The 25,833-nt window shown below is 38.9% G+C and overlaps 1 protein-coding gene across 21 annotated transcripts in view; it reads left to right on the top strand.

Moving 5' to 3' along the window:
* Positions 1-25,833, top strand: part of LOC136837145 (1-phosphatidylinositol 4,5-bisphosphate phosphodiesterase delta-4-like) — a 377,469-nt gene that overhangs the window by 36,510 nt on the left and 315,126 nt on the right. For 8 of the 21 annotated variants that reach the window (XM_067101787.1, XM_067101785.1, XM_067101771.1 and 5 more), the window contains exon 2: positions 9,351-9,550. In XM_067101787.1, coding sequence (XP_066957888.1) covers positions 9,448-9,550 — 103 coding nt within the window. In that variant the 5' untranslated portion in view covers positions 9,351-9,447. The other 13 variants (XM_067101786.1, XM_067101781.1, XM_067101762.1 and 10 more) reach the window with 9 other exon arrangements.

Genomic DNA, 25,833 nt, shown 5'->3' with positions numbered 1-25,833 from the left:
AGCTAGATCGTTAAGGTAAGGGTGGGGAGCGGGGGACTTGAGTGCATAGACCGTTTGCAGGCGTACTATACTGGATAGTACCAGAATCATGGATTAGTAAAGTTAGAAGAACATCTGTTTCTTTCACACATGCAAGGATTGCCTAGGCACTGTACTAGACCTGCTTTTCCCCAGTGGAAAAGGTTTGAGAAATTACAGGTGAAGACCTACTGGGAGTTGAACACAGAAGATCAGGGAAGTAGGATCCTGAGAAATTATGGCGCCTGAAGGACGTGTATTAGTCAGGTGAATATATAGGTGTTGTTAAGATAAGATATAAATGGGGATAAGCGAGAAATGAATAAAAATGAAACGGGGCAAGATGTGATGCTACAGGTTGAAAAAGTCCAGTGGTCCAGATCAGTCCTCCCAATCCCTTCCAAATCGGACCACACTTAGGGCAAGGACCTGTGTTGGCATGAACCAGTGACAATGTTACTCTTTGCTCGTCACCTTTTCACCAACTCTCTGCTTGTTACCTTTGCAGCCATCCTTGATATGCTTACACTGTATAAACGGTGCATTGCAAAAGCTTCCTTTACCCTTTTCTTGATCGTTAATGATATCATTCCATGTTGTCTTCCGCTAACTTTCCCGACCTCTAATGTTGCTAAACTTTGAACTTTTCCAATTTAAGAATATTTCCATATTCTGTCACCAGGTATTGCACGTCTTCGTCTCAGATAGGAGTCGGCATCGTTTCCTTCACAAACAGCCCATCCCATTTTCCCGTTAGAGTTTGCACCTGTCATTGTTGTCCTTTTTCGTAACACCTCACCACACCATTTTGAAAAAAAGTTAATCAGTATGCAATACTCCTTTGTCTTAGACACACTTTTAACCATAACATTCACCCACATATACAACATAAAAATTTTATTGGTAGCTGGGGAGGTGCTCACAATACAGTCTCTTCATTTACAGTTGGTTGCATAAATGATTAGTGAGCCTGCGACACCATTTACAGTATCTCGATTTCTGATGTGCTACATTTAGTTGCATAGTGATGGGAGGTGTCTACAAGTAGTCATGGCAAATGTTTCCTAACCTGGGGTCATGTCGCAGCATCTGTACAGTATTGCCCATAGTCATGGACATGTCTTGGCATGCCTGAGGATGCGCCCAGGTAATTTATATACTTCTGCTTCCTTGTCTTTTGCCGTTTGCTTATTGACGTCAGCAGATGTTTGTTCACTTATTTATTTTTTTACGGATTTACATTCCAGAGGCTATTCATAGGTGTTCCACTACAAGGTTGATGTATACAATCCATTGTGCTGTCATCCTCTCTCCTGAGTTTTGTCAAGTATATATATGGCCGTCTGCTTGGTCCATTAGAAAATGTTTACGTGGTAACAGATAACATCAGTGATAATTCTACCAGTAAATTAATAGCGTTCAAGCCACCCAGACTTTTAGAATTTAAAGCTGCTGTGTCTGAAATGTAAATATATCTACGAGAAATATAAATGACAGATTATTTTTCGACCAGAATTTAAGCCTGTTTGCAGTGAATTTTGTTTATAATGCAGGTAAATCTTCAATCGAGTTTATGCCCAGTTCACAGCTAAAGGAGCTTTCTTATTAATGCTTTACAATAGCCGTAGAAATTCCGCACTGAATATGCATGTGAAGCATTTACTCTCAACAGAGAATCAAACCCGATAACATGAACATTAAATTCATAATTTGACATTTGATGTCTGTGGATTTACTCTTGTAATTTTCAACTGATGTTAAAATACAATGGTAAATGAAGGTAATGTGAGCTAAGGCTCTTTTCTAAGATCACTCGGAATAATTGCAAACTCATGCGATACTCAATCGTGCAACGTTTGGTAATTACCTTGCAAATTGATGTCCGAACGGGTATCACAATTAAAGGTTACTAAATCTGTATAAAACCAAACATGAACTGCACAGCGATTTATCAGATTCTGTACCTAGAAAAAGAACTTTGGTAAATTTATTAAATAGTAAATCTTCAGTGTCCGTTTTTCTGTTTATCAAGCTTAGAACTTAACTTTGATCAGTTAACAGAAGGAATTACGGACTGCAAGCGAAAGCGACATTCTTTGCTGTATCGCGGGTGACGGGTGAGCGAGACTTGCAGAGTAGGTTGTGGCCTTCAAACCTGACGACAATAAAGGAAGTTGTGGGCCAAGGCCAAGTGAAAATAGATATTCGTGTGTAAGTACTGTTATTATAACATACTTCAGAAACAGAAACTTCATTAAATCTTCGTAATTGTGCGGACAAATTGCACCCAAAGATGATTTAATTATTTCTGTAATCGACTGATCTTACAGTGGAGGCTGTTGCTTAGAAAACAAGCTGTCTCCAGTTCGTGAAATTCTAGTACACTGATATGTACAAAGCAAGCAAAAGATGGCCGTATACACGCGTGAAAAAAAACTTGGAAAATAAGCATTACGGATAAAAAAAAAACCTCAAAGATTACGCTAGGAAATGTCTCGGAAGAGAAAGAAGAATATCACAAAAAAATATAAAAGATCTGGTAAGAGAAGAAAGGATTTCAGGAAATTTGCAAAGCTGAAATAGAGAACAACCAAAGGGAAGGTGAAAAGGCCACCACAGATAAGCATAACTATAGAAATATGTGATGATAACCAACTGTGCTTAGTAAATGGTGTTATGTATTTGACAGATACCATGTAATGTGGTGCTTCAAATGCCAGAAACCTGGGCACCAGCAGGACATTTGTACTGGAGAACTTGTACGCCCAGAGTGTATGGAAGACCACAGGTCCAATTATCTTAATTCACATAAGATAATCTACAAGGTCTGCAAAACAGGACACTATCATACCTGAAGTACCGTACAGGAATGAAAAATACAAGCGACCTCGTTGATATAAAATATAAATGCTGGTTTTTGAACGCAGTGCTAGTCAAAAAGATAACTGCAATACGGTAACGTAATCAAATGTGACCGGTATAGTTAAGAAATAGACCATCAAAGCATATTACATGAAACAGTCAAATGTTGGTAAAGGAGCAAAAATACAAGAAAGTATTGAAAAAAGAACTTTCGAAACCACAGCACCAGATTCGGCTAAGTAGTGAACTAAAGAAATATCCCCGTAGGGGGCTATCGCCGTCTGCACCTCATGGGGTGTACTGTAGGCATTATTAAAGGTTCTTTGCAGCGTCCCTTCGGCCCTTAGCTGCAACCCCTTTCATTCCTTTTACTGTACCTCCATTCATATATTTTTTTCATCTGGTTATCCACCCTCTATAATACATAGTGCAACTGCGAGGTTTATCCTCCTGTTACACCTGTCAGACCTACCTACTCAATTTCCTTTCCAGCGCTGAATGACAAAATATGTGAAATCATAAACGAATTTTAGAAAAAACAATTACCTAATTCACAAACATATCACCGAAAAACACGTTATGCGCGAAAGCTATCAATTTAAACTGGCTAATAAATGGGCCCCGCCATATGGACCAGATGAAGTCCGATCTCAGTGCATCCAAAAATAAACATGGATGCTGTTAGTGACCTACTTATTATCTTGGATAAGATTTTATAACAAATATGTAGTGGAACTTTGCTTTAACTTGAAATTTTTGTATCTAGCTAAGTTTGTCAGTAAAATTAAAGCTGTCCCCTGATCGTTTTCTTTGACAACACACTAGCCTACTACGTAGCTGGACAGATGGGTAACTATATTATTATTATTATTATTATTATTATTATTAAAACCACTTGGGCATAATATATATTCTGTGGTATGAGCTCATTGCCATTTAGATATTCTTTTATCTGCTGAACGTTACCATTTAAAGAAAACTTTCAGAGGGTCCTCTAGTTCTGCATTGCCACGGTTATGTTGCATTCTCTTCATGGTGAATTTGACCAACTGCTGAGAAAAATTCCGCCCAAGGGCTTGAATTAAAACCCCAAATACGGGGTTTTAATTCAAGACCTCCCCAGGAAATGAGGGGTTAGGAGGAAGGAGATACTGGATCACAGGATTTTCCTTGATAGCTCGGTACTAGGCCCAGCTTTGTTATTCGTATTCACGGGATGGGCAGAGACAGGAAAATTGAGTTATTATGAATGATATTGAATTGATAAACATATGGAAAGTGAACACAACCATAAATTCACAGAAGATAAGAAGACCCAGATACAAAAGTAGACTCTTGATGTATCTGACTCAAGGTCTATAGATTTAATCTATAGACCTTGATCTGACCAATGTAAAGAGAGTCGCAGCCGAAAGTGGTAAAAATCTGTATGCATAGTCTGTTAGACGTCCTATGCTGAAGGATTTCTTGGGGTCTACTTGCTGACTAATGCAAAAATGCACTAAAATGGGTTTAATATTCTCACTTTAAGACTACCTAATAGTCGGGGTACCATATGTGTAATTCTGATGGAAATTTGTCACTTAAAAAGGCCAATTTTAAATTTGCAATGCAGTATTTCCGTGAATACGTTAATAAGTGAATTGACTCATGCTTTGAGCTTAAAAGATTTAAGATTTCGAGGTTCGAAGTTGATTGATTCTTCAGCAGTGAAGTTAGCTTAAGCCCTCAGTGGGTTAGACCGCGTCAATGGTAACGTAGCAATTCAGTGATGCCTAGTCCTCATTGTCCATAGTCTAAAACGATGCAGCATAGGGGTCGAGATCCCCTTGTAGTTGAGTAAGTGTGGGAAGGTGGAGGAAGATCAGTAGACAGTGAGTAGTCCGAGGTGAGGTGAGCGGTCTTCTGCCCTCCTTGTGCGAGCACAAAAGGAGGAATAACTTTTAAAGATAGCATCAAATTCTACTTTATTGGCTAAAAACAACTTACAATGAGCCCTGAATAGACTTCTGAGTCTAGCCGAATCTAATAAGTCACATGGCCAATTGCCTGTGTTCCACTGGCGCTTAGTCACGGGCTAGCAAGGCGACACTACTCTCATGGCCACAAGCACAAGCACAAGTACAAGAAAGAAAGATAAAATACTGCAAATTGCCATCATTTCCCACACCACCCCTCATGATTTCCTTGTGTCATCCAGGTATGTTATAAATGTTTCACGGTGAAATTAAGCAAAGTTGTTATTTCTGTAAAAACAGTAACAAAAATTTAGTCGAATGAGTTACGCCGCAATGGCAATATCGTTCACTTGCTTCATTACCAATAAATAGTTCATTACCGTGTGCCGTCATAAAACCCTGATGCACTAAAACAGTCTACGTAACCAGCGTGAATTGGTTTTGAATATACTTGATCCAATAAAACGCTGATACATTAATGTGATAGATTCTTTGACACCATACTTGGTACAGCCATTGTCATCAAGTTGTAAATGATGCCTCATACATGTATCACGCTACACACATGCCGACAGACATGGGTCCGGGTTTTAGCTCTCTCTCTCTCTCTCTCTCTCTCTCTCTCTCTCTCTCTCTCTCTCTCTCTCTCTCTCTCTCTCTCTCTCTCTCAAATAATTGGACAAACGAAAAGAAAATTAGTTGTCTGACAAAATTCTGAATTGCAACATTTATTTTTCTCAGATATTCTTCTTTCCTTCACTTTACAGCTCCAGAGAATATGATGTTGGGCATACAGGCTACCTTAAAATCCTTATACTGTTATAATGAAGGTCTAGAGATTATTGCTTAGGCCTACCTCAGATACGAGAATTCTTTGTAATTTGCTAACTTCTGTACCATTTCCTAATATGCGATGGAACATGAGTTTTTTTTTAAGCATATACTTGGTACTTTGCAAGCACCTTCATTGACATGGTAGCGTACGCCGTGGTCAGAATGTGTTTCTCACACGCACACGCAAATCGGTTCTGCGCAGTTGTATCGTTACTATCCACTCGTAATGTAAGGCCTACAAAAGAAGCTTAATTCAAGCCTGATGTCTAGCGAAGAGAAGTTGATTTATAAATGATAACAGGATTAAAACGGCTCTTCACTGCAAGAGGACTCGAAAGAATGACGTAAGTCTGGCCGTTAAAACAGAAGTTTCTGAAATGCGTTGTCGTATTAATGATAGTGAATGCATCATAACAAAGGCGTGGTAGTAAGGGAATAAATTGAAACTGTTACCGCAGTAACAGCTGCAGCAACAAGGATTATGGAGCTTATGGCCAATTCATCAATAGTTGGTACCCGTATGTGTCGCACGAACAAAGGATAAAGTGCACGTATTCCTGGGTAATTTTTCACTTTCAGGAAAGCTGCCTACTGAAAATGTCATATTCAGTGAAACCCCTAGTTGCAGAAGCGGCTTCTCATGCGAATAACGAGAAATCTCGTAGTGGCTGTTAATTAATTTGCATCATTGCAAAAACAAGGATGTCATAACAACGGTAATAGCAGAAGTGTCCACGAATTAGTTGGACTGTCATATAAGATTGAAGTTTCCTAGGTGGAGGTATGTTAACGTCACAGATTGGCCAGTGAAGAACTGTGCTGTATAATGTTAGAAGGAGAAATAGAGATCACTTTAACATGTCATGGTTATATAAACCATGACGTTATATAAACCAAGATTAAGAATAAGAACAAATAAATTTTTAAGACTTTTTCCTTTTATCAGTATCGATGTTTTTTTTTAAGGTTTTGTGTTGAAATAAAATACGATCATAACTAGGCATACTTCAGAGATTGAGAAATGTCAGTCTTTGCCCTTTCCATAAATGTCCACGGATGCCCTTTCCAGCGTCTACTTTTCTTTAAGCCAAAAGCCCGCCACGTAAACTGAAGAATCATGGCTGTCTTATTACTACGAAGTATCGATTTAATAATAATAATAATTTTATATATACATATATTTTATATGTATATATATATATATATATATATATATATATATATATATATATATATATATATATATATATATATACAGTATATATATGACGACTACAACTGTCTGTCAACACTTCTAATATTCGCAGTTGTTCCTGTCTTCAAGGCTGAGGATTTGAAGGGGCAAACAGGTGTTCCATTTACTTACACAGACTACTGTTACGGCCATTAACTAATTGCCTTCCTCTTAGCAACACTAAATTCGCTATGGAACTACATTTTAATATTAGGAGAAGATACCATAAAATCGATTGATAAAAGAATCCAATAGGAAAATAAAACTCACTTCACAGATCAGAAAAATTTCACCTTCCAGAAAGTTTTTCTGTGAATCCACTGCTTTAGAGTCCCAACGGCCCTTAGCCACCTTTCGCCAAATTCAAATTTAACCACGCTGGTCCCAGTTTCCTTGGATCTTCGGGGACAACAGTAGTTCTCGTTACAAGGGTGCAGGTGAGGTTAAGGTGGCCTAAGACCAGCATCACTTTTCCACCGCCCTGGTCTGCTGCTGTAGGGACGTGGATTCTCTACGTCCGTTCAGGATGTACATCGTTTCCTTGTTTGATTCTATTTTTCTGGCACGGTCATTATTCTATTTTCGTCATGTGCTAATGCACATGCGGCAACTACAACTGACTGTCAACCTTTCTTTCTTTCTACTCTCAGTTTTTCATGTCTTCAAGTCTGAAGCGTTGAAGGGATAAACAAACACTGCCAGGTCTGATGATCTATTTGCTTAACCATTAATTAATGTCCTTCCTCAGGGCTACCTGGATCTACAGTGGCTCTGAACGCCAATATATTGATAAGCACAGCAAAAAAACAAAAAAAACTTGTTTGCAAAGAGTCCAAAATGAAGATTTAACACAAATTTTACACATCAGAAAAGTGAACATATTTTACATACCAGGATGCTTTATATTAATCCCCTGCTATAGAGAGTGAGTCACAGCGGTTCGCAAGTCACCTTGCATCCAGCAAGGGTGTCACACCTTCTCCAAATGTAAATATGCAGATTGCAGAGATGATTTTAGCTCAAAATGAAAGACATAACGTATATTCACCAGACTGTTTTGTGGAATATGGAATCAGGAAGCAAAGCCTCTTGATTGGCAGTTGGAAGTCACATTAATATAAAGGAAAGGTGACCTGACTGTGCTTAGTATCTACAGAGGCATTACATTTATGCCGGTGTGCATGAAGATAGTAAATATGCCCCTTCTCAGCTGGCTGGGGAAAGACATTTGTAAAATACTTAGAGATGAACGTGCTAGTTTTAGAGAAGGCTATTATTGCACAGATCAGATGTTTGCATTAATATTTATAAAGCCTTGCCAGATGAATTTGCGCCGACTTTGATGTTCGCCCTTCCCGTGGATTTATGATGAAAAGTAGGTTGGAGATGGCATGGAGGGTTCTGACTGGAGCAATAATAGAAAGTTGAAGGACTTCAAATACAGAGATTGCTGTATTTTAATTAGCAAAGCACTGCAAGAGATACAGTGCTTAAAACAATGCATCATATATCTAGAAAGATGAAACCTAAAATAAAACAAGAAAAATAGAAATATTGAGGACCGAGTATGGACAAAGGGATGAAATAATACCAGACATAGAGGATTTAATGAGGTTGCATCTTTCAAAAATATTTAGGAACAAAGACAACCAATACAGGCTCTCAAGAGTTAAAATTTGGTGAAATGCGCAAAAAGACCGATAAGACAAAGGGGAGACAGAAAGAGATCTGGATTAAAATTCAAAGTAAGATATGTTTTCTTAGTACGGAGTGTATGGCAACAAAACTATGTATAAGAGAGTTTTTCAGTACTAGAATAATGCTTAAAGAGGAATATTAGGAGTCAGTTGGCAGGATTGAATTAGAGCTGATACAGCTTTAGAGATAACGGAAGTTCCATGTGTGAATGAGGTTATGATGAGAGATGGCGGTGGCTTGCGCTCAGTACATGTCCTCCACCCCAACCCAGGCACAGCAGTGCTTGCAGTGTCAGCTGCATGTCAGAATAGCTGGGACACCCAGACTACGTACACGAGAACTGTAAAAAGGGAACCTGGATGTAAGGGGAGATTTATGAAAATGAAAGCACATGAGTGGCAGAATTTCACTCTGAATCGTACGATGTTGTAGGCGATGATATATACTGTATATATACAGTAATATATATATATATATATATATATATATATATATATATATATATATATATATATATATATATATATATGTATGTATGTATGTGTATGTATATGCGTCTGTGCATGCGCGCGCGTTTGTATAGGTTGCAGGATTTTGTTTTCATTACGCTTAAGAAATTTTTTACCTTACACAAATTGCTGCCCTTTGGACTTTATCTTTATCAGAAAACTGAAAATGTTTTTTTTTTATTGAAGTAAATGATCTGGAAGACATTTGTCTCATGATGTGCAGTCTTTCTTCCACAGAGGAGGGCACTCCGCACTGACTGACAGCGCCGAAGGATTGAACAATCCCCAGTAGCGAGCGAGCAGCGAGGACGGGACCCATAGATCGGAAGCCGCGATGAAGGAAACGCTGTTGGGATGCGAGGAGAAGGAGGAGGAGCGCCGTCGGGAGGAGGAGGTCATCACCACTCTCAATTACAAGCCCATCGCCGATGAGTCCGGTAAGTCACTCTTCTTCTCTCCCATGTGACGAAATGCTTTGTACAGCTGATGGAATTAAACTAAGGATGGATCGGTCGCTACTTGGATGGGTAACGGCGCCGTTGGCTCTTGAGCATTTATGATGCAAGCAACCACTTGTCTGAGTACCAGACCCAGAGGCTCTGGTGGGACGCTCATTCTGATATGCACTAGTTCTTCGGAGATGAGACAAGCACTATGATGACCTCTGGTTATTCGACTGAGTCGTTGCCAGCCTTACCTTTCTTGGTTTGTTTCATGCCGTGTCCAGTTTGATTTTATTGCTATCTTCATGTTCCATGTTCTTCATTCCCTAACACTAAAACTGTGAAATTCTTCTTTCTCCGGTATTCCCGGATTATGAAGCTTTATTCCTTCTACATTTCCCATGGTTTAAACGGAGACAACTCCAATAAAGCTAATATTAATTTTGATTATTTTAATCTTGTAACAGTTGCTAACAGTTCTAAAGTAAATTTATGACGTTTTCATTCACATTTAGCCTTCATGTTCAGTGGTGGTGGGAAGGGGCCAAGCCACGGAAATCGTTCAGACGATTCTGAAAGGAAGTATATCATCTCATGTTAATAGTCCCTCTTAATTTTAGTGCATAAGTCCAAGCATACATTTATGTATGCCTGCTTACAATTGTTTTTTATCAGTATGCATACAAAGGCTATATTTGACAAGTGACGTCCACCTCCTATCTTGTTCCAATTTTCGAATTTTAATTTCAGACGGAAAATGGGTAGCATGTCTGTCTGTCGGTGTTTTTGAGTACGTATCATCTCAAAAACTGCTGAACAGATACTGATAAACTTTGTAGATATCATCATTAGTTGACCTTTATGAAACAATGAATTTTTGTAAAAAAAAAAAAAAAAAAAAAATCTGCTCGAAGCTGACTGCTATGGAAAAAACCATCGCCACCTTGAGCCGGCTGCCGGTCTCTCAAAAATGAAATAATTTCGAAATGACCGCGTCATGATTTTATCAGCCAAGTTTCATCAGATTTGTTGTTCATCCGTCCTCGGTACATGCAGCTAACTCGCATCATGGGAATGTGAAGGCAGGGATTTTCTGCAGCTTAAATGCTCTATTACTGGCTTCATATTTGAATGACCTTGGTGAACGTGTTCACTGTGTTCTTATTTCTCTTTGCAGGCGACGCCACAGAGTTTTCTCGGATCGAGATATCAGTTTTTATTAAAGCTCTTTTTGTTATTGTTAAGTGATTTTGTTTATGTATGTAAATATTAATTCCATGATATTAAGTTTACGTCATGTTAATGGCACCCAGAAACATTTAAAGGAACTTCATTTAATGTCAGTGAAGCAGGTCGTTTGTATACAACATATTCGTTTTGTCCATCTTGCCCCAAAACCCCTGTATTTCAAATTCTCTTGCCTCCCCGTTGCCCGCCCTCCCCCACCCTGATCTCCCAAGGGAGAGAAGTCACGGACGGTGTGCAGCTAGCATCAGCGCACTGCCTCAACTTATGCATTGCTGTTCGCTGGTGGCAGAATACTGGCCACGATAGTGGCTCATAGAGACACGGGACCCGACTGCTCTCCTCCTCCTCTTCTTGCTCCTCTTGCCTGCCTGCCGAGTGCCGGTCCGCTTTGCCAGACGCGGGGAGGGAGAGACAAACGTACGGTATGTACGAGACCGACCGTAGAGTCGGCATGAGGCGGGTGGATATGTTCCTTTTTCATTTGATTGGTTGAGGGATTTTTGCTTTAACAATGAAAATGAAAATACGACGGAGACAAAAAGTAGCACTCATTGCAACCAGAGTATCTTTAAAGATAGCTGTATATCTATGGAAGTAACGAATATCCATACAGAAACATACATAGTTTGTGGGTGTATACGAGGAACATGTTCGTCGTCTTGCTTTCAGCTTTATGTAGAGATCGAAGAAAGAAAACGGGCGAACCTGACTGACTTCATAGTCACAGAGTATTTTTGTTGCGTGACCTACCCTTCCTTACATATTGGGTTCTTTGTTGCATGACCCACTTTGTCTCGTTGTGCGTTTTTCGAGTTACTGGAGGTCTGTCGTTTCGTGATCGAGTGGCCACCTTCGCTTTACATCTATATGAATGGATGTGTGTATGAATGGACAATGGTGCACATAAAAAAAAAAAGTTGGAATGAGAGATGGGGAGGGGCACATGCCTGAGGCATATTTTGAGGTAAATTGATCCCTCTCGGATTAATGGGTTTTGCTTGTCGTTGCATGCAGACGTGTGCTTGTTCACATGTCTGCTTTCCAACGGCACTCCTGCAGCTCTAGACCGTTGACCCAAATCTCTTCGTGAAATTAAATTGCTATTTTTGGATCGTTGTCTGAACGGAGAAAACAGCAACACTTCCGTGGATTGCGGAACTAAAACTAGTTTCATTTTCTTGTCTGGGACCAGTTTAGTTGTTGTTTTAAATAGTTTTATCTTGTTTATATCGGTATTCTTGCAGACTAGAGCATGTGTCGACATCAGTGCAGTTTTGTCTCATTACAGAAAACGTTTATAATCAAATCATTTCAATTGGCGGACAACTCATGCCTGACTCTAGATAACAGAATTGTTGCTGTTTGCAATAGGCAATTGAACGTTTTACTTATCGTATAACGAATATTGTATCTTAACTTTTGTTCAGTCATTCACGTCTTCATATTGATAGCAGAGATTTTGTTCTCCGTTGAACGGGAACTTTGTAACGGAAGTCTAGGAAAATTGAGCGCTTAAGAACTGGGAACACTTTCAAAAAACACTGTAGAGGTTACGCAAAAGCTTTGAATTTTTGGCATTTATTAAGATGTGTTATAAAATGTGTTATAAAATAACTTCATGAATTTAGATGGATAAGTAGAGGTTGAACATAATGATCCTTCAAGAGAGTTTGTAGAATCTACCCCAGGACTACACACGCATTAAATACTAACAACAATTTTAACACAAAATAGATAACGGTATTTCATTATCAGATGGTAGATTTGGCTGCGTAAAAAGACTATTCAGTGTTTTTATTTAATGTATAAGAGTGTTTAAAATACATTTGCACCTGAGTGTCAGGGAAATCATTCACGTAAATAACAGCATCTCACAGGACACCTTGAAAGAAGCTGTATCTTCTCAGAAAAATTACTTCACTGAAACGGTGTTGTGCTCTGTGATAAATTACCTTCAGAATTATTTTTAGAATACTACTAGAATAAATGCAGTGTTTTATGCAGTAGTACAGGGCTCAAGATAAAAGTCTTATAATGGGGATACGTTGAAGATTATTAAGAGCTCCCTCACCAACCGAAGAAAAATTTCATGTAGGAGAATGGACACATCGAGATCAATAGAGCCAAGATGCAACACAGCCACAGTACAGTACAAGAAAGGAGACCTTTACATGCGTAGTTAAAGCCGATGCTGAGCGGCCTCCAAATGACCATTGCATCAAACCTAATTTTGAGTTTTGTTAAGTGTTCATGTCTTAGACTGTTAAAAATCAATATCCAAAATCCATCGTTTATGGCAGAGATACCAAAAACCAAACTGTAAAAACTGCCCTACATTTTGTTGTTTATATTGACTTCCACGTTAGAAAATAGAAAATAAAAATATTCGATGTATAAATGCAGAAACAAAAAAAAAAATCTTTATGAAGACATTTATTTTGCCAGTAGAATCCAGGCCTTTGAAATAATCAGGAAAACTAATGACATCTGATTATAATAAGAAAGCATTTGGAAGCGTTTATTCAGTAATGCAAATAATGTTTCATGGTGTAATAGAAAGTGAAATCGGATCTTGGTAGCGTAGGAAATTATATTTTGCTACCATAATCTCTGTTGTTAAAATGTTCTGATATTTACACCTTTATTATTATAAAATTTTGTTTCCTGTAATTCCTCCGATATTTGTATATAGGAACGCTCCATTGCTGCATAATAAGATACACACAAACACACACACACACACACACACACACACATATATATATATATATATATATATATATATATATATATATATATATATATATATATATATATATATATATACTGTATATATAAATGTGCACAAATTAATATCCTTAATCTCTCAGATCACTTTGAATTTATTAAGAATTATTTGTAGGTTTGTTGCAGTCTGAAGGAAATTAGAACAAAAGAGGAACCTGGAAATAATGAAAAAATTGCATTCTGGAACTTCTAATGACATACAAAAGATGAACAAAATAACTATTGATTATAATTATGGATTTATAGCTTGCAGCTTTGTACATGAAGTCTGTATTTCGCTTCACTTCCTTTACTGTAAAAAGAACCGTGGAACTGAGCTGCTGTGGAAATATGACATGTTTAAATGTGCTTTATTCGGGAAGGAGTTCAAAGCTTTATTGTGACTCCTCTCTCTCTCTCTCTCTCTCTCTCTCTCTCTCTCTCTCTCTCTCTCTCTCTCTCTCTCTCTCTCTCTCGTGTAAAGAAATTGGCCAGAATAAGTTTACTTCTCTGGAAATGATTTCCTTTTATCACAGGTATTTGTTTGTATATTTCAATTTGCCCTGCAAATACTTTGGTTGGTTTCCGTTACAATTTATAATACATAAAAACGGTTTCATACAACAAGGGCTGGCTGTCCTACTGAATTGCAAATGCTACCTTTTTGATTTTGTACATGATTTATATGTACTTAAGGTTTCCTATAAATACGCTGATGTACGAAAATGCTAAAGTTTTGGGTGTTAGAACAGAAGACTAAACAACGCCTTTTGGTGTTCCTGATATTAAAGGAGAGAAAACCAATTGTCTTTTACTTGTTTTTACGTTCAGTTACTCTAGTTTCCGTTATGGTCATGGACAGAGACAGGAATTTTCCCTGTATAGATTTACCTGTGGCTCCTCTCCTTCAGGGTGTGGAATTACCTCTCAAGGCTTTTCTCCGCTTGGATACGCACATTGCTTTTGAACAGTTGTTGAAAGCAGTGATACCAGATCTGACTTTGGATGTGAATTCGTGTTGCCATATCGAGTAAGTGCCGACTGTCCTGGGCCTCTGAATGGCCGGTAGCATCTCATCTCGGCTCTTACTTATTTTGAAGGAAGTGCACTGGCTAATTAGTGATGATTGAAATACAACGAGGTAGTAAGTTACATAGAATGTAGGCTGTGAGTACAAATGTCGACACACCAGCAGTCTTGGCTAGGTCATCGTATAGTATAGTTTTGGGGCAGAGAGCGGTCTAACGCGGGTCCTGGGACGGGGGTGTTTTGAAGTGCAAAGTCGTCTGATTTTAATGGATGTTCTGATAAATTTGGAACCAAGACCTCCTCCGGTTTGCATAAGGTATAATATTTGTTGGTCATTATGCTTACGCTGGATGCGACTGCGTTTCATCGCTTTCAGTTATACACGATACGGGAGGTCCTGCAGCTGTTCTGCTACTTGTGAAGTTACGTAGCTCTCCCTCCAGTCATTCCTATTGCTTTATTTGGTTAAATGGGAGGGCCTCACTGGTTAGCAATAGCCTGATCGACCTTACACATCGTGTGTGTCCAAGGAAATAATACTTCCTAGGAGATGCTCAGATAATCGAAGCCGACTTTGCGACAGTTCAGTTAAATTCTTATCGAGTTTGACCACGTTGGGCCACCGAGAAAGATGACTCCAAGATCTTGAATTCCTTACCAGTGCTTGTGTTTGAGCGTAGTCCCATTCAGGATCTTGTTTCTGTCACTCAGGGATAAAATGCATTATCTGCGTCACTTTGACATGAATGAAAGTTTGATTTGGGGTAGGTATTTATCGGCCGAGATATTTTTTGTTTTTTACAGTTTATTTTTTAAGGTTAAAAGTCAGTTTAAAGCCACCATTATAGGATTTTCTGTATGGTTACGAAACTGAGGTAGGTCTCTAGTCCTCAGGATCTTTGTCAGGACGCATAAAGGCTTGAAGATGCAACAACCGCTTCCAAAAGGTTGGGTATTTCATTCCAGCCCTCTTCCCTACCTACCCCATCCCACCAACTTGTATAAATAAATCCCTTGCTCATAATCAAATCCAAACGCTTATTATTCTCTACTACCTTTTAATGTTTAGATAAGAATAATGCGTTACAATATATGACATAGAGACCTTTTTACAAATCATGTCCAGTTATATGAGTGCAGTGGCATCTATCTTGTAATGTCGGTGTCGGATGAGTATATGTCCTTTACAACAGTGCGATGGAAATCTAGTTGATAATAATAATAATAAGAATATTTCAAGTCTTTTACTGTACATTAGCTTTCAGCACCCTAGAAGGACAACGTTAACTTCCCAGTCTATGTAGTAAAGGCGCGTTTACACCGGTGCGCCTAGTTGCCGTGCGGCTACGCATGCCTCTCCGCATGCAATACGCACGTTCACGCATACCATAGCCGCATGCCTCTGCGCATGCCTGTTTCTGTTCACACCTAGAGTGAAGCCGTTGTCAACATGCTTGCTCTCGACCAAGCAGTTGCTGCTGCCGCAGCTGGTGTTATTTTGAGACAAAGACGAAATCGAAGGGAAAGGCGTGAGTGCTGGGTCAATGAATAACTTACTCGTCGGAAGTACGTCCGAAAGCATTTTATTTTGTTTAGGACTGCCTCTGACGTCCCCAAATCATATTTAGCTTTTAGGAACAGCAGGGCATCACTCCGTTTGACCCTGTCTTTATAATTATCGGAGTTAGCCTTCCACAGACAAGTAAAGGAACGATAATCCTCAATAAATTTAATATTTTTTTTGTTTGACCAATCCGCCATACTGGCAATAGAGTAAACAAGTGTATATCAAATGGTGGCTAGAGTGCGATTGGCGACTGTTGCACGACTCACGAGTCTCCCCATCTGGGATGGGGAGATACTTGCGCATACGTGCGTGTGTGCACATTGGCCTGTGTGAACAGATTTGAGGCATGCCTCCCTTTGCGCAGAGGCATGCCTCTGCTTGCCTCTCCATGAAATAGGCGCATGCCTCCTGTGCGCACGAAAAGTTGCACCTGTGTAAACGCGCCTTAACGCAGAATATTCTTCCCAAATGGAAATTCCTATTGAACACTGAATACATGAACATTTTCCAAGTAATTTCTTCTCAGTCGTAAAATCAGCACACTTTTTCGACTCGGGGTGGGGGTGATTTAGTGAGATGAATGTCTGCGAATTCTCATGAAATGCCGAACTTCGTTTTCCAAGAAAGTTTGGCGTGTTTTCCCAGTAAGGAGCCCGGTTGGCACTCGCTTTTTCACTCTTTCTTAAAGAAAATTCGTTAAAGTCGATCAATATGCCATCAGTCAGTTTTGGGTGCAGTGAGGAGACAGGAAACCTCTCGGATATGTTGTTGTGATACTTTCCTCCCAGTTGGCAGATTAGGATTGACGTTCTCATGATTGGATACCAAGGCTCGAACGCTTCGATGAAAAATTAGGGCAAAAGGGAACTGATCGGAGGAAGAGAGAGAGCGAGAGAGAGAGAATCTGCAGCAATGGTGATACGGCGGAGTCCCTCCCCTGTAGGAGGGAGGGAAGGAGGACCGTAAGGAAACGAGGTCTGTTAGTGTAGCTGCAGTGTAGTTGGGGTTAGTTGGTGGAGGTTCCTCGAGCTTTCTGGAGTATTCGACCCCACCCATCTTGCCAAACTGTGCGGAGAGGCTTCATGGCATCACCATTGTGGTTCCAAGTAGAGATCCCCTTGAAATAACCCTAATATCAGCCTAATTATTCAGGAATTCTTAGACATGTCCAAGAGTTGTCAACCCAAAGCCCAAGGGCATGAACGTGACAGCGCCATTTTGCATAAATTCAGTATATAAATAAATAAATGACGTACAGTTATTAGCAGGTTCGTGTGTTGTAAAATGGACGACTGACTGACCGGGCAGTCGTGATTAATAATAATTTCATTTTCGTTATTTAGTTGGATGTCTCCTCCAGGACTCCGTGAGACACCTTGCGGCAGTTAAAGTTAAGCAAGACTTATAAATTGGTTATTTTACTGAGAAATAAAACAAGTGTAAGAGGGAAGGAATAAACTGTGAAGAAATAATGAATTATCTGCAATCCTAGGTTTGTCATCTTTATTTGCTTGATCATTCAATTTCATGTGTAATGAACGATCTCACTGCATTTCATATGGCGGCAGATACAGTATATGTAGCAATGTTGAATGACGGTACAGTACTAGAGTGAGGGTCATGATCGCGATGGACGAAAGACTAGATAGCAAAGATGACATCACGTGCCTAGTCTTTTCATGACGAATCCCAGTAACTGGCAAGGTGCCCACCTGAATTAAAACTCCGATGCAAAGTTGGTGTGTGGTGGACGCTTTTTCCTGTGAAATGGGAAGAAATTTTATGAAATTCTTTATTCACGGCATATGAAAATGGAGAAGGGGAAAGACATAACAGTCGTTGTAGATGACGCCTAACAACAGAATTAAATATACAAGCCAAAAATTTCCTACTACCGGAAACCATTTCTTATACTTTAATACAAAAATGATAAGCACGTGCTATGTAACATAAGAATGACACAATTCTAACTTCCTCAGACGGGCCTAATCCCTTTTTTAAAATTGCTTTGCCATAAACAAGGACACTGAATGTTTATGGAATTTGCTTCAACAAGTTGATTTTTCCAGATAACAAGGAAATCCTCATAAAAGATTCACATCAGTAATGGAGGTCCAGTGTTCAAGTAAACGTCTGTTACATGCTAAGGCATTTTTAGGATAGAAAATCATTGTTCACTGATAGCTTTACTCGGTTGTCTACCGCTGATTTGCTTTCCAAGTGTAATCCAGAAAGAGTCGGATCTAACGAATAAGAATCATACGTTGACGGTGCGTGCGCTAAGACCAGGAGCTCTGAACTCAGTAGGGATTTGCTGTGAATGCAGCTAAACTCTGTTTTTCGTCTACAATATCAGAAGAAAAAGCAACGTCTCTTTTGCCTTTGAAGAAAGCATCCCTAGCAGCGCACGCACTGCATGAACTGAGAATATGGGTCTTTTATCATGCTCAAAAAATCAGAGTCGAACGTATAAGCCAGCCTTTGTCTTCGTTGCATGTCTGCTCCTCGTTGTAGTTTTTTTCTTAATGTTCACATTTCTTTCTCGTTTTGCTGTTCTTAACCTTCAGTATTTTATGCTTTACTTGATTTCTATCTTTTTATTTGGATTTGGTTATTTTGTAGACGGCTTATTTTCTATTATTTCATGAATATATATGTAACTTCTTGTGGTTATTCAAAGTTGTACGATGAATATGTTATTTATTCGTTATTCATTTGAGTTATACCACTGTCTTAAAGAAATGATAAGTAATTCTAGGGTAATAGTTATTAGAAAGCGTGCCAAAAAAGGGGGGAGGATTTTTCCCTAAGTCTCTCTGGTGCCATGTTGGGGGAATGTCGGGACAGGCAGACAGTGGTGGCCCCACCCCAAAACAAGATTCTCTGAAATTGCCTCCCTCTGTCGTGTGGGGTCTTATCTCCGGAAAGTGGTCAGATTTAGCTTTGTCAGTAGCCTGCTTTATATTTTCCCATTTCCCTCTCCCCATCACAAGAAGAGCCGAGTTCCATTTTGTTTTAATTGTTGAACGTGGTTCAGTTTTGTTTTATTCCTTACTTTATTTTGTGCCGTTTCTACTGGCATTGTGATAATGGCTGCTTTGTTTACTTCGATTCGTTGATTGATTGCAAGAATATTCCACGTGTATTTTTCTACAGTTTTATTGTTTTCCATACTTGTATTGGAATTTAATTGTATATTTTGTAGCCCATTATGAATGTATGCACTCACACATATTCATTCATATACGTACATACATAAACACACACACACACTACATATATATACATATACATACATGTATATGTATGTATATATAGATGTTTTCAGAGTCGATGACCTTTTGTTGATTTGACACCAGTTATGTAGAAATATCATTCAGTTATTTTGAGTTACCATTTACCACCAACCTTTGCCAGTCATTGAAGAATTAACAGCGATGAGAACTACTGGAATCATATTGCACTCTTGACTCCAGGTGGTAGTGTTATTCGTTTTAATGATTTCTTATGCTCTCTTCTCTACCCAGTCTACCAAATCGAGGTCATTATATGCCTCTTTATAGAGGTTCAGCCACTTATTTTCATTCGTTTTCATGTTCCAGGCGTTTAGCTCCACGTATTGCAATGTTTTAGGGCTTTATAGATAATGATAGGCTGTTGAGCTCTTTGTGATTCTTTTTATCGTGTGGTGTTGAATTATATGACTCGAGGGTTAAGTCTTGACCTCCACTTTATGAGGTGTGCTGAAGAGGTTTTCAGCCAGCTCTGTGATTACACCACCTCAGATTCCCGCATTCCTGTGTCATTTCGTGCAGGCGATTGATACCGCATGATTGTGTTCACGTGTCGGGCCTGTTTGATTAGCCAAGCATTGCAGAGTTGTCTGCGGAATCTTGATATGAAGCCTTTCACTTAGAGAGAGAACTTTGCTCTTTTCCCGTTGACAACAGCCATTCCTTCCTTCCTTCCTTCCTTCCTTCCTTCCTTCCTTCCTTCCTTCCTTCTATTAAAAAGAAATGATTCGGATTCGTATAATATGCTGTTAATGTGGTACAGTTTAGGGTCGTTCTGTCAATTTTGCTTCAGGTATTTTTCCCCATTTTGATGACTAGATGTTTCAATCTCTGGTTATTGACTTGACTAATAGTAATTACTTCTTTGATTGACCGAGCCGTATGTACAGTACATTCCCTGCTCCGTCTTGTCTCATTTTCTCCGCGTAGCCAAATCACCTGAAAACACTGGGCCATATTTTCACCCGTGTTCACCTTTTCACCAGTAAGTTGTGCCCCTGCACTTGTCATCATCAGTTTCTCGTTGGGGGAGTCGGTAGAGTTATGGGCTAGCACTCGCTAGGCCAGAGTTCGAGTCTCCGGCCGGCTAATGAAGAATTAGAGGAATTTATTTCTGGTGATAGAAATTCATTTCTCGCTATAGTGTGGTTTGGATTCCACAATAAGCTGTAGGTCCCGTTGCTAAGTAACAAATTGGTTCTTAGCACGTAAAATAAGTCTAATCCTTCGGGCCAGTCCTCTCTAGGAGAGCTGTTAATCAGCTCAGTGGTCTGGTTAAACTAAGGTATACTTAACTTTGCACTTGTCATCTATTTCACCCTTCTCTTACCACATCCCCTAGTGGGGTAGTGCTGTCAGTGCACCTCACGGGATGTACTGTAGGCATTACTAAAGGCTCTTGGCAGCGTCCCTTTGGCCCCTAGCTGCAACCCTTTTCATTCCTTTTGCTGTAGCTCCGTTCATATTATCTTTCTTCCATCTTGCTATCCACAATCTCATAACAAATAATTCATAGTGCAACTGCGAGGTTTACCTCCTGTTACACCTTTCAGACTTACCTATTCTCAATTTCCTTTCCATCGCTGAATGACCTCATAGGTCTCAGCACTGGGCCTTTGGCCTAAACTCTGTATTCCTTTCCATTCGCGTACTTCGACATCTTCAACCCTTTTCTTTTAGTGCCAGTTCAGCACTCCCGTAAAGGAGAGCTTGTTCAATAAACCGTTCATGCATCACAATTTCTGTACACTCCTCTTCTCTTCCAACCATTGTAGAATTCCGGGGTTCTTCCTGCTTCGACTATTCTGTGGTTCCCTCCTCTCTCATTTTCTTGATCAGCTTCATTTACTCTCTAGTGCTCATAAAATTTATTCATGTTTAATTTTTCAGTGCTCATCGCTTCATTTTCCTGGCTGCCATTTATGATTTTATTATATATATATTATATATATATATATATATATATATATATATATATATATATATATATATATATATATGTATGATCCACGGGACGGTGGACTTATTATCACCTATGTAACATATGTAAAATATATTATGTATGATATTGTTTGTATGTATGATTATATATATATATATATATATATATATATATATATATATATATATATATATATATATATATATATATATATATATATATATATCTTTTTATATATATATATATAGTCCTGATACTTTAGTCCTGATCTTTATGATCACTCCTCATGTGTGTGTGTATATATATATATATATATATATATATATATATATATATATATATATATATATATATATATATATATATATATATATATATATATATATATATATATATATATCTATATCTGTATATATATATATATATATATATATATATATATAATATCTATATATAATCTTTCAGATATTTAAGAACAGTGATAATTATCTATTATAGTTTCTCTTGAGTTGGAACGTAGAAAAAAACTAAAAAGGCGAATCAAATATTCGCCAGGCAGGATAAGATTTGAAAACCCAACAGACTTTAATTGCTTTCGAAATGAGATTACGCACAAGTCTAGCACAGTCTGTTGTTATGCAGACATGGTTCATGCCACGACAGTGAAACTATATGAGAAAGATTCTGTCTCTTTGAGAATAAAGCTTCAAGAAAAAGATAAGGAGTCACGGAAAGAGAGAATGAGATATGAGATATAGCGCAACGGACATTATACGGAAGTTCATCTGCAGATGAGATGATAAAGAGGATGGCTTGGACTTGTGCTACGCGCCACCACGGCGAAAATTTTACGCCATAATCTCAACTGGGTTCCCGTGGAGGCCGGAGATAAAAGATTTGCGACGGATGATGCACAAGAAAGTCGAAAGTAGGTGAATTTCGCAGAAACCCCATGCCCCGCCCAACCGTTGACTCACTCGGCGCATATCGACGAAAATGTTATTTTCTTTTTTTAGCATCTCACAGAAGTGAAAATGCGGGGCTGCCTTTGTCTTGGGGGAAATTTCTTCCCATCAAGGCGTCCAGGACTCTGTCCATGTCTCTATTGTATCCGTAAATAGGGCTTCAGAACAGGTCGGAAAATGGTCTAAGACCAAGGTCGTATGCAAGGTCAGGATCGTGGGCAATCATGGCCGTAGGTTGCCGAATCATGGATTAACACCGGTAATAGAAAATGAGTCCTACGATGAGGGGTCGCCTCCAAATTTGGGCAGGAGTTTTATAATACTGCGAGTATGACAAAAGTGCAAAATTAAAGAAAGAAATATTAGCATCAACTCCTTTCTAAAGGAAACCAAGATTTGGAAAAATAATTTTTAGACATACGAACAAGCAAAAGTCGGGGATATATTATTTTTGCAGTTAGATATAATGCTAGTTTCATCTAGGAAAGTGGGGTAAAAGATTGGTGTAGTAAAGCGACCATAAACGTGGGAGAGATTTCATTCCTAATTCAAGATTCCTATAATTTTTGGGCAACAAACGTCTCTCTCTCTCTCTCTCTCTCTCTCTCTCTCTCTCTCTCTCTCTCTCTGTGTCTCTCTCTGTGTGTGTGTGTGTGTCTGTCTCTTTCAGTAATTAGAATTTGGGTCTTGTGTCAGTTGAGTCAGAACCAACACAGCTTTCTGTCTTCCTGATTACATTTCATGGGGTTATGTAATTCACTGTTAAGTTGTTTGAGATGAGAAATAAATTCTTGTATTGTTTAAAGCTGCTCTATCCTTAGAAAACTATCATAGTCAAATATCCTTTTATTTAAAAGAGAGGAAACTAAGGAAAGAATAAAACTCGCAAGATTCTGGAACCACACACTGTTTCAGGTTTCTGTCATAAAAAGATGCAAATAAACTGAATATGTCAACAGTGATTTACAATGGCTCACAGACACCAGCCTTGATTTCCACCGCGTGTTCGATTGTACAGTATGTTTCAAGTTAAAAGGGTATGAGCTTGCACACCTAATGATAAAAAATGTGAGGCAAAGGAAGTTGCTACTAAGAAACATTTTATTTTTAAATGTCTGACTTCCTTCTCCTGCTGAAGAACCTCCATCTATCCTCAATTGTTTATTTTAATCTTTTCTATTCTTTTTTCATACTTTTCTTACTCGGACAGAAAGAATTTGGTACACTCATTTCATTAACTGCACCGGGCTTTTTATTCAGTTTTTTTTTTTTTTTATCTTATTTGTTTAAAGATACTGATTGCTCGTTGTGTCATGACCACTGAATTGATCTGGCTGCAAAATTCCGTTTTCTGTGATACGACTTGCTCCTTGGATAGAGGTTAGTGCAATCGTTATTTTGACTTTGTCCATAAATATCTTTTATAGTTAAGTCATCATCGCCGAGCAACGGATCGCGTGCTAACGAATCATGAACCCGGCACCTGAACGAGAGGCATCAGTGGCAATCCCAGAACACGTGTGTCATATTACGTCATCACAACGTTGTCCTTGTGTGCGCATGCGTGGCAACACATTCCCCCAATTTAGGAGACGTCAGTTAAAGAAATCCTATTGTCAGTCACGGAATTGTCAGAACGGTAGTACTGAATAGAATCGGTCGATCTCTCTCTCTCTCTCTCTCTCTCTCTCTCTCTCTCTCTCTCTCTCTCTTGTAGGGGGCTCATGGGAGATCAATAGCGGGCGGTGTCTCTTGGTAGCTGACGCAGGCCTTAGCTACCCTTTAACCAGCGTAGAAGGAACGTCGTGCTATAATTTTTGTGCCTCGGACTCCCTTTTGTGAATAAGAACACTTGTATAGGAGTTGTAAGGGAGATGACGCTGGTTTAGGAAGACTGGTCAGCGCACCAGCTCAGCAGTGTGAAGGATTTAAGTGGGTTCTTAGAAGAGATGCAGTGTTTGTTTACAAGCGGTCGCAAGTTTTCTAGGGAATCAGCTGGTGCTGCAGTTGTAGTAGAAACGTTGCACGTGCGTCGTTTATAGAAGTTTGTGTGCGCATTTGTTCTCGTGTACCAACCAAGTAAAAGGAGTTCAGCCGTATGTTGTAAGCGAAATCCAGTGATAATGATCTATGTAGAAGTCTTTCGATATGTAAACAATGTACGTTGGACGTTACTGTGAAATAATGCTTTGTCCACAATTCTGTAATATATCAGTAGAAAACAATGTCGTCTATAAAATTGAGTAGAATAATTGTAAGGTCTGTCGTGGGTATTCAAGTGTTATAAATGATGTGCTTGTGCCAGACCATGTTGAGGATAGAGAGCGCAAAGAGCGCGTGTTGATGTGACGTAGGGATGAGGAAGAGGGAGAGAAGTGTGCTGCCTCCCCTCCCCTCAATTTGCACTAAGCATTCGCGTCTCCCTTTCATGAGTGACCTTGAAAGTAAACCGCCACAAATAATCTGCATGTATGCCAGAAAGTGATGATAACCGTTACGTAAATGTACAAGGAGCTTTTCATCCCTTCGTGATAATTTCTCCAGTGTATTGCCCGTCTTTTTGTATATAGGCTATATGGAAGATGGGCTTCCTTATGCAGAGTTGATATTTATGAATAAAAAAAATTAATAGATAATAAATATTGACTTACTTCACAATAATGCACAAAACACAGTGAAATTTCTTTTACATATGCATAATTTTATTTTTTATTTCAAAAAGCACGCCTATCCCCATTAAAAACATTGAAATATTTCTTGACGGAGTGCTACTTCTTACATCAGATACTTATGCTCATAGCTGATTTGAGATATTGGCGCAGTTCGCATACCACTTACTCGGTTTAGAATCATATAAATCACCACTAACTACAGTATAACATGACCAATTCTCGCAATTTATTGTAATGGATTCTGAGTTATTCGACGGTCATTTCTTTTCGTAGGTTTCTAATATTCTCTCTCTCTCTCTCTCTCTCTCTCTCTCTCTCTCTCATGACAGTCATTTATACTCTTTTCTCTCTCTCTCTCTCTCTCTCTCTCTCTCTCTCTCTCTCTCTCTCTCTCTCTCATGACAGTCATTTATTCTCTTTTCTGAAAGTCATGTTGAGTACGTATATATTTAATGGTGATCGTTGATGTGCAACTTGACAAACGTCATGACCCCACTCCAGTCCAAGCTGTTTGGAGAGGTCATATATATTAATTATTCATAGTTGTTGCATAGTATATCTCTACAACGTAAGCATGTTGTAGGAGGTTTTACATGTGGATTTCGTAGATCGTGGAAATACTGTTCTTTTCTTTCTTTCCGCCTTTCATTTTTAGGTACAGTGAATCCCAGTGTTTGAACCTCCGATAAGATTTTATATTCTTTGGTGCACTGATATTTCATGTAGGTAGGTAGTCCCGCCGTTTCGGAAGTGCACTGGTATTTTTGTATACTGTTAATCCCAGTTTTTTTGCTG

This window comes from Macrobrachium rosenbergii, chromosome 58 (genome assembly GCF_040412425.1).
Source record: "Macrobrachium rosenbergii isolate ZJJX-2024 chromosome 58, ASM4041242v1, whole genome shotgun sequence".
Lineage (NCBI taxonomy): Eukaryota > Metazoa > Arthropoda > Malacostraca > Decapoda > Palaemonidae > Macrobrachium > Macrobrachium rosenbergii.
This window is presented reverse-complemented; position numbering and strand designations above follow the sequence as displayed.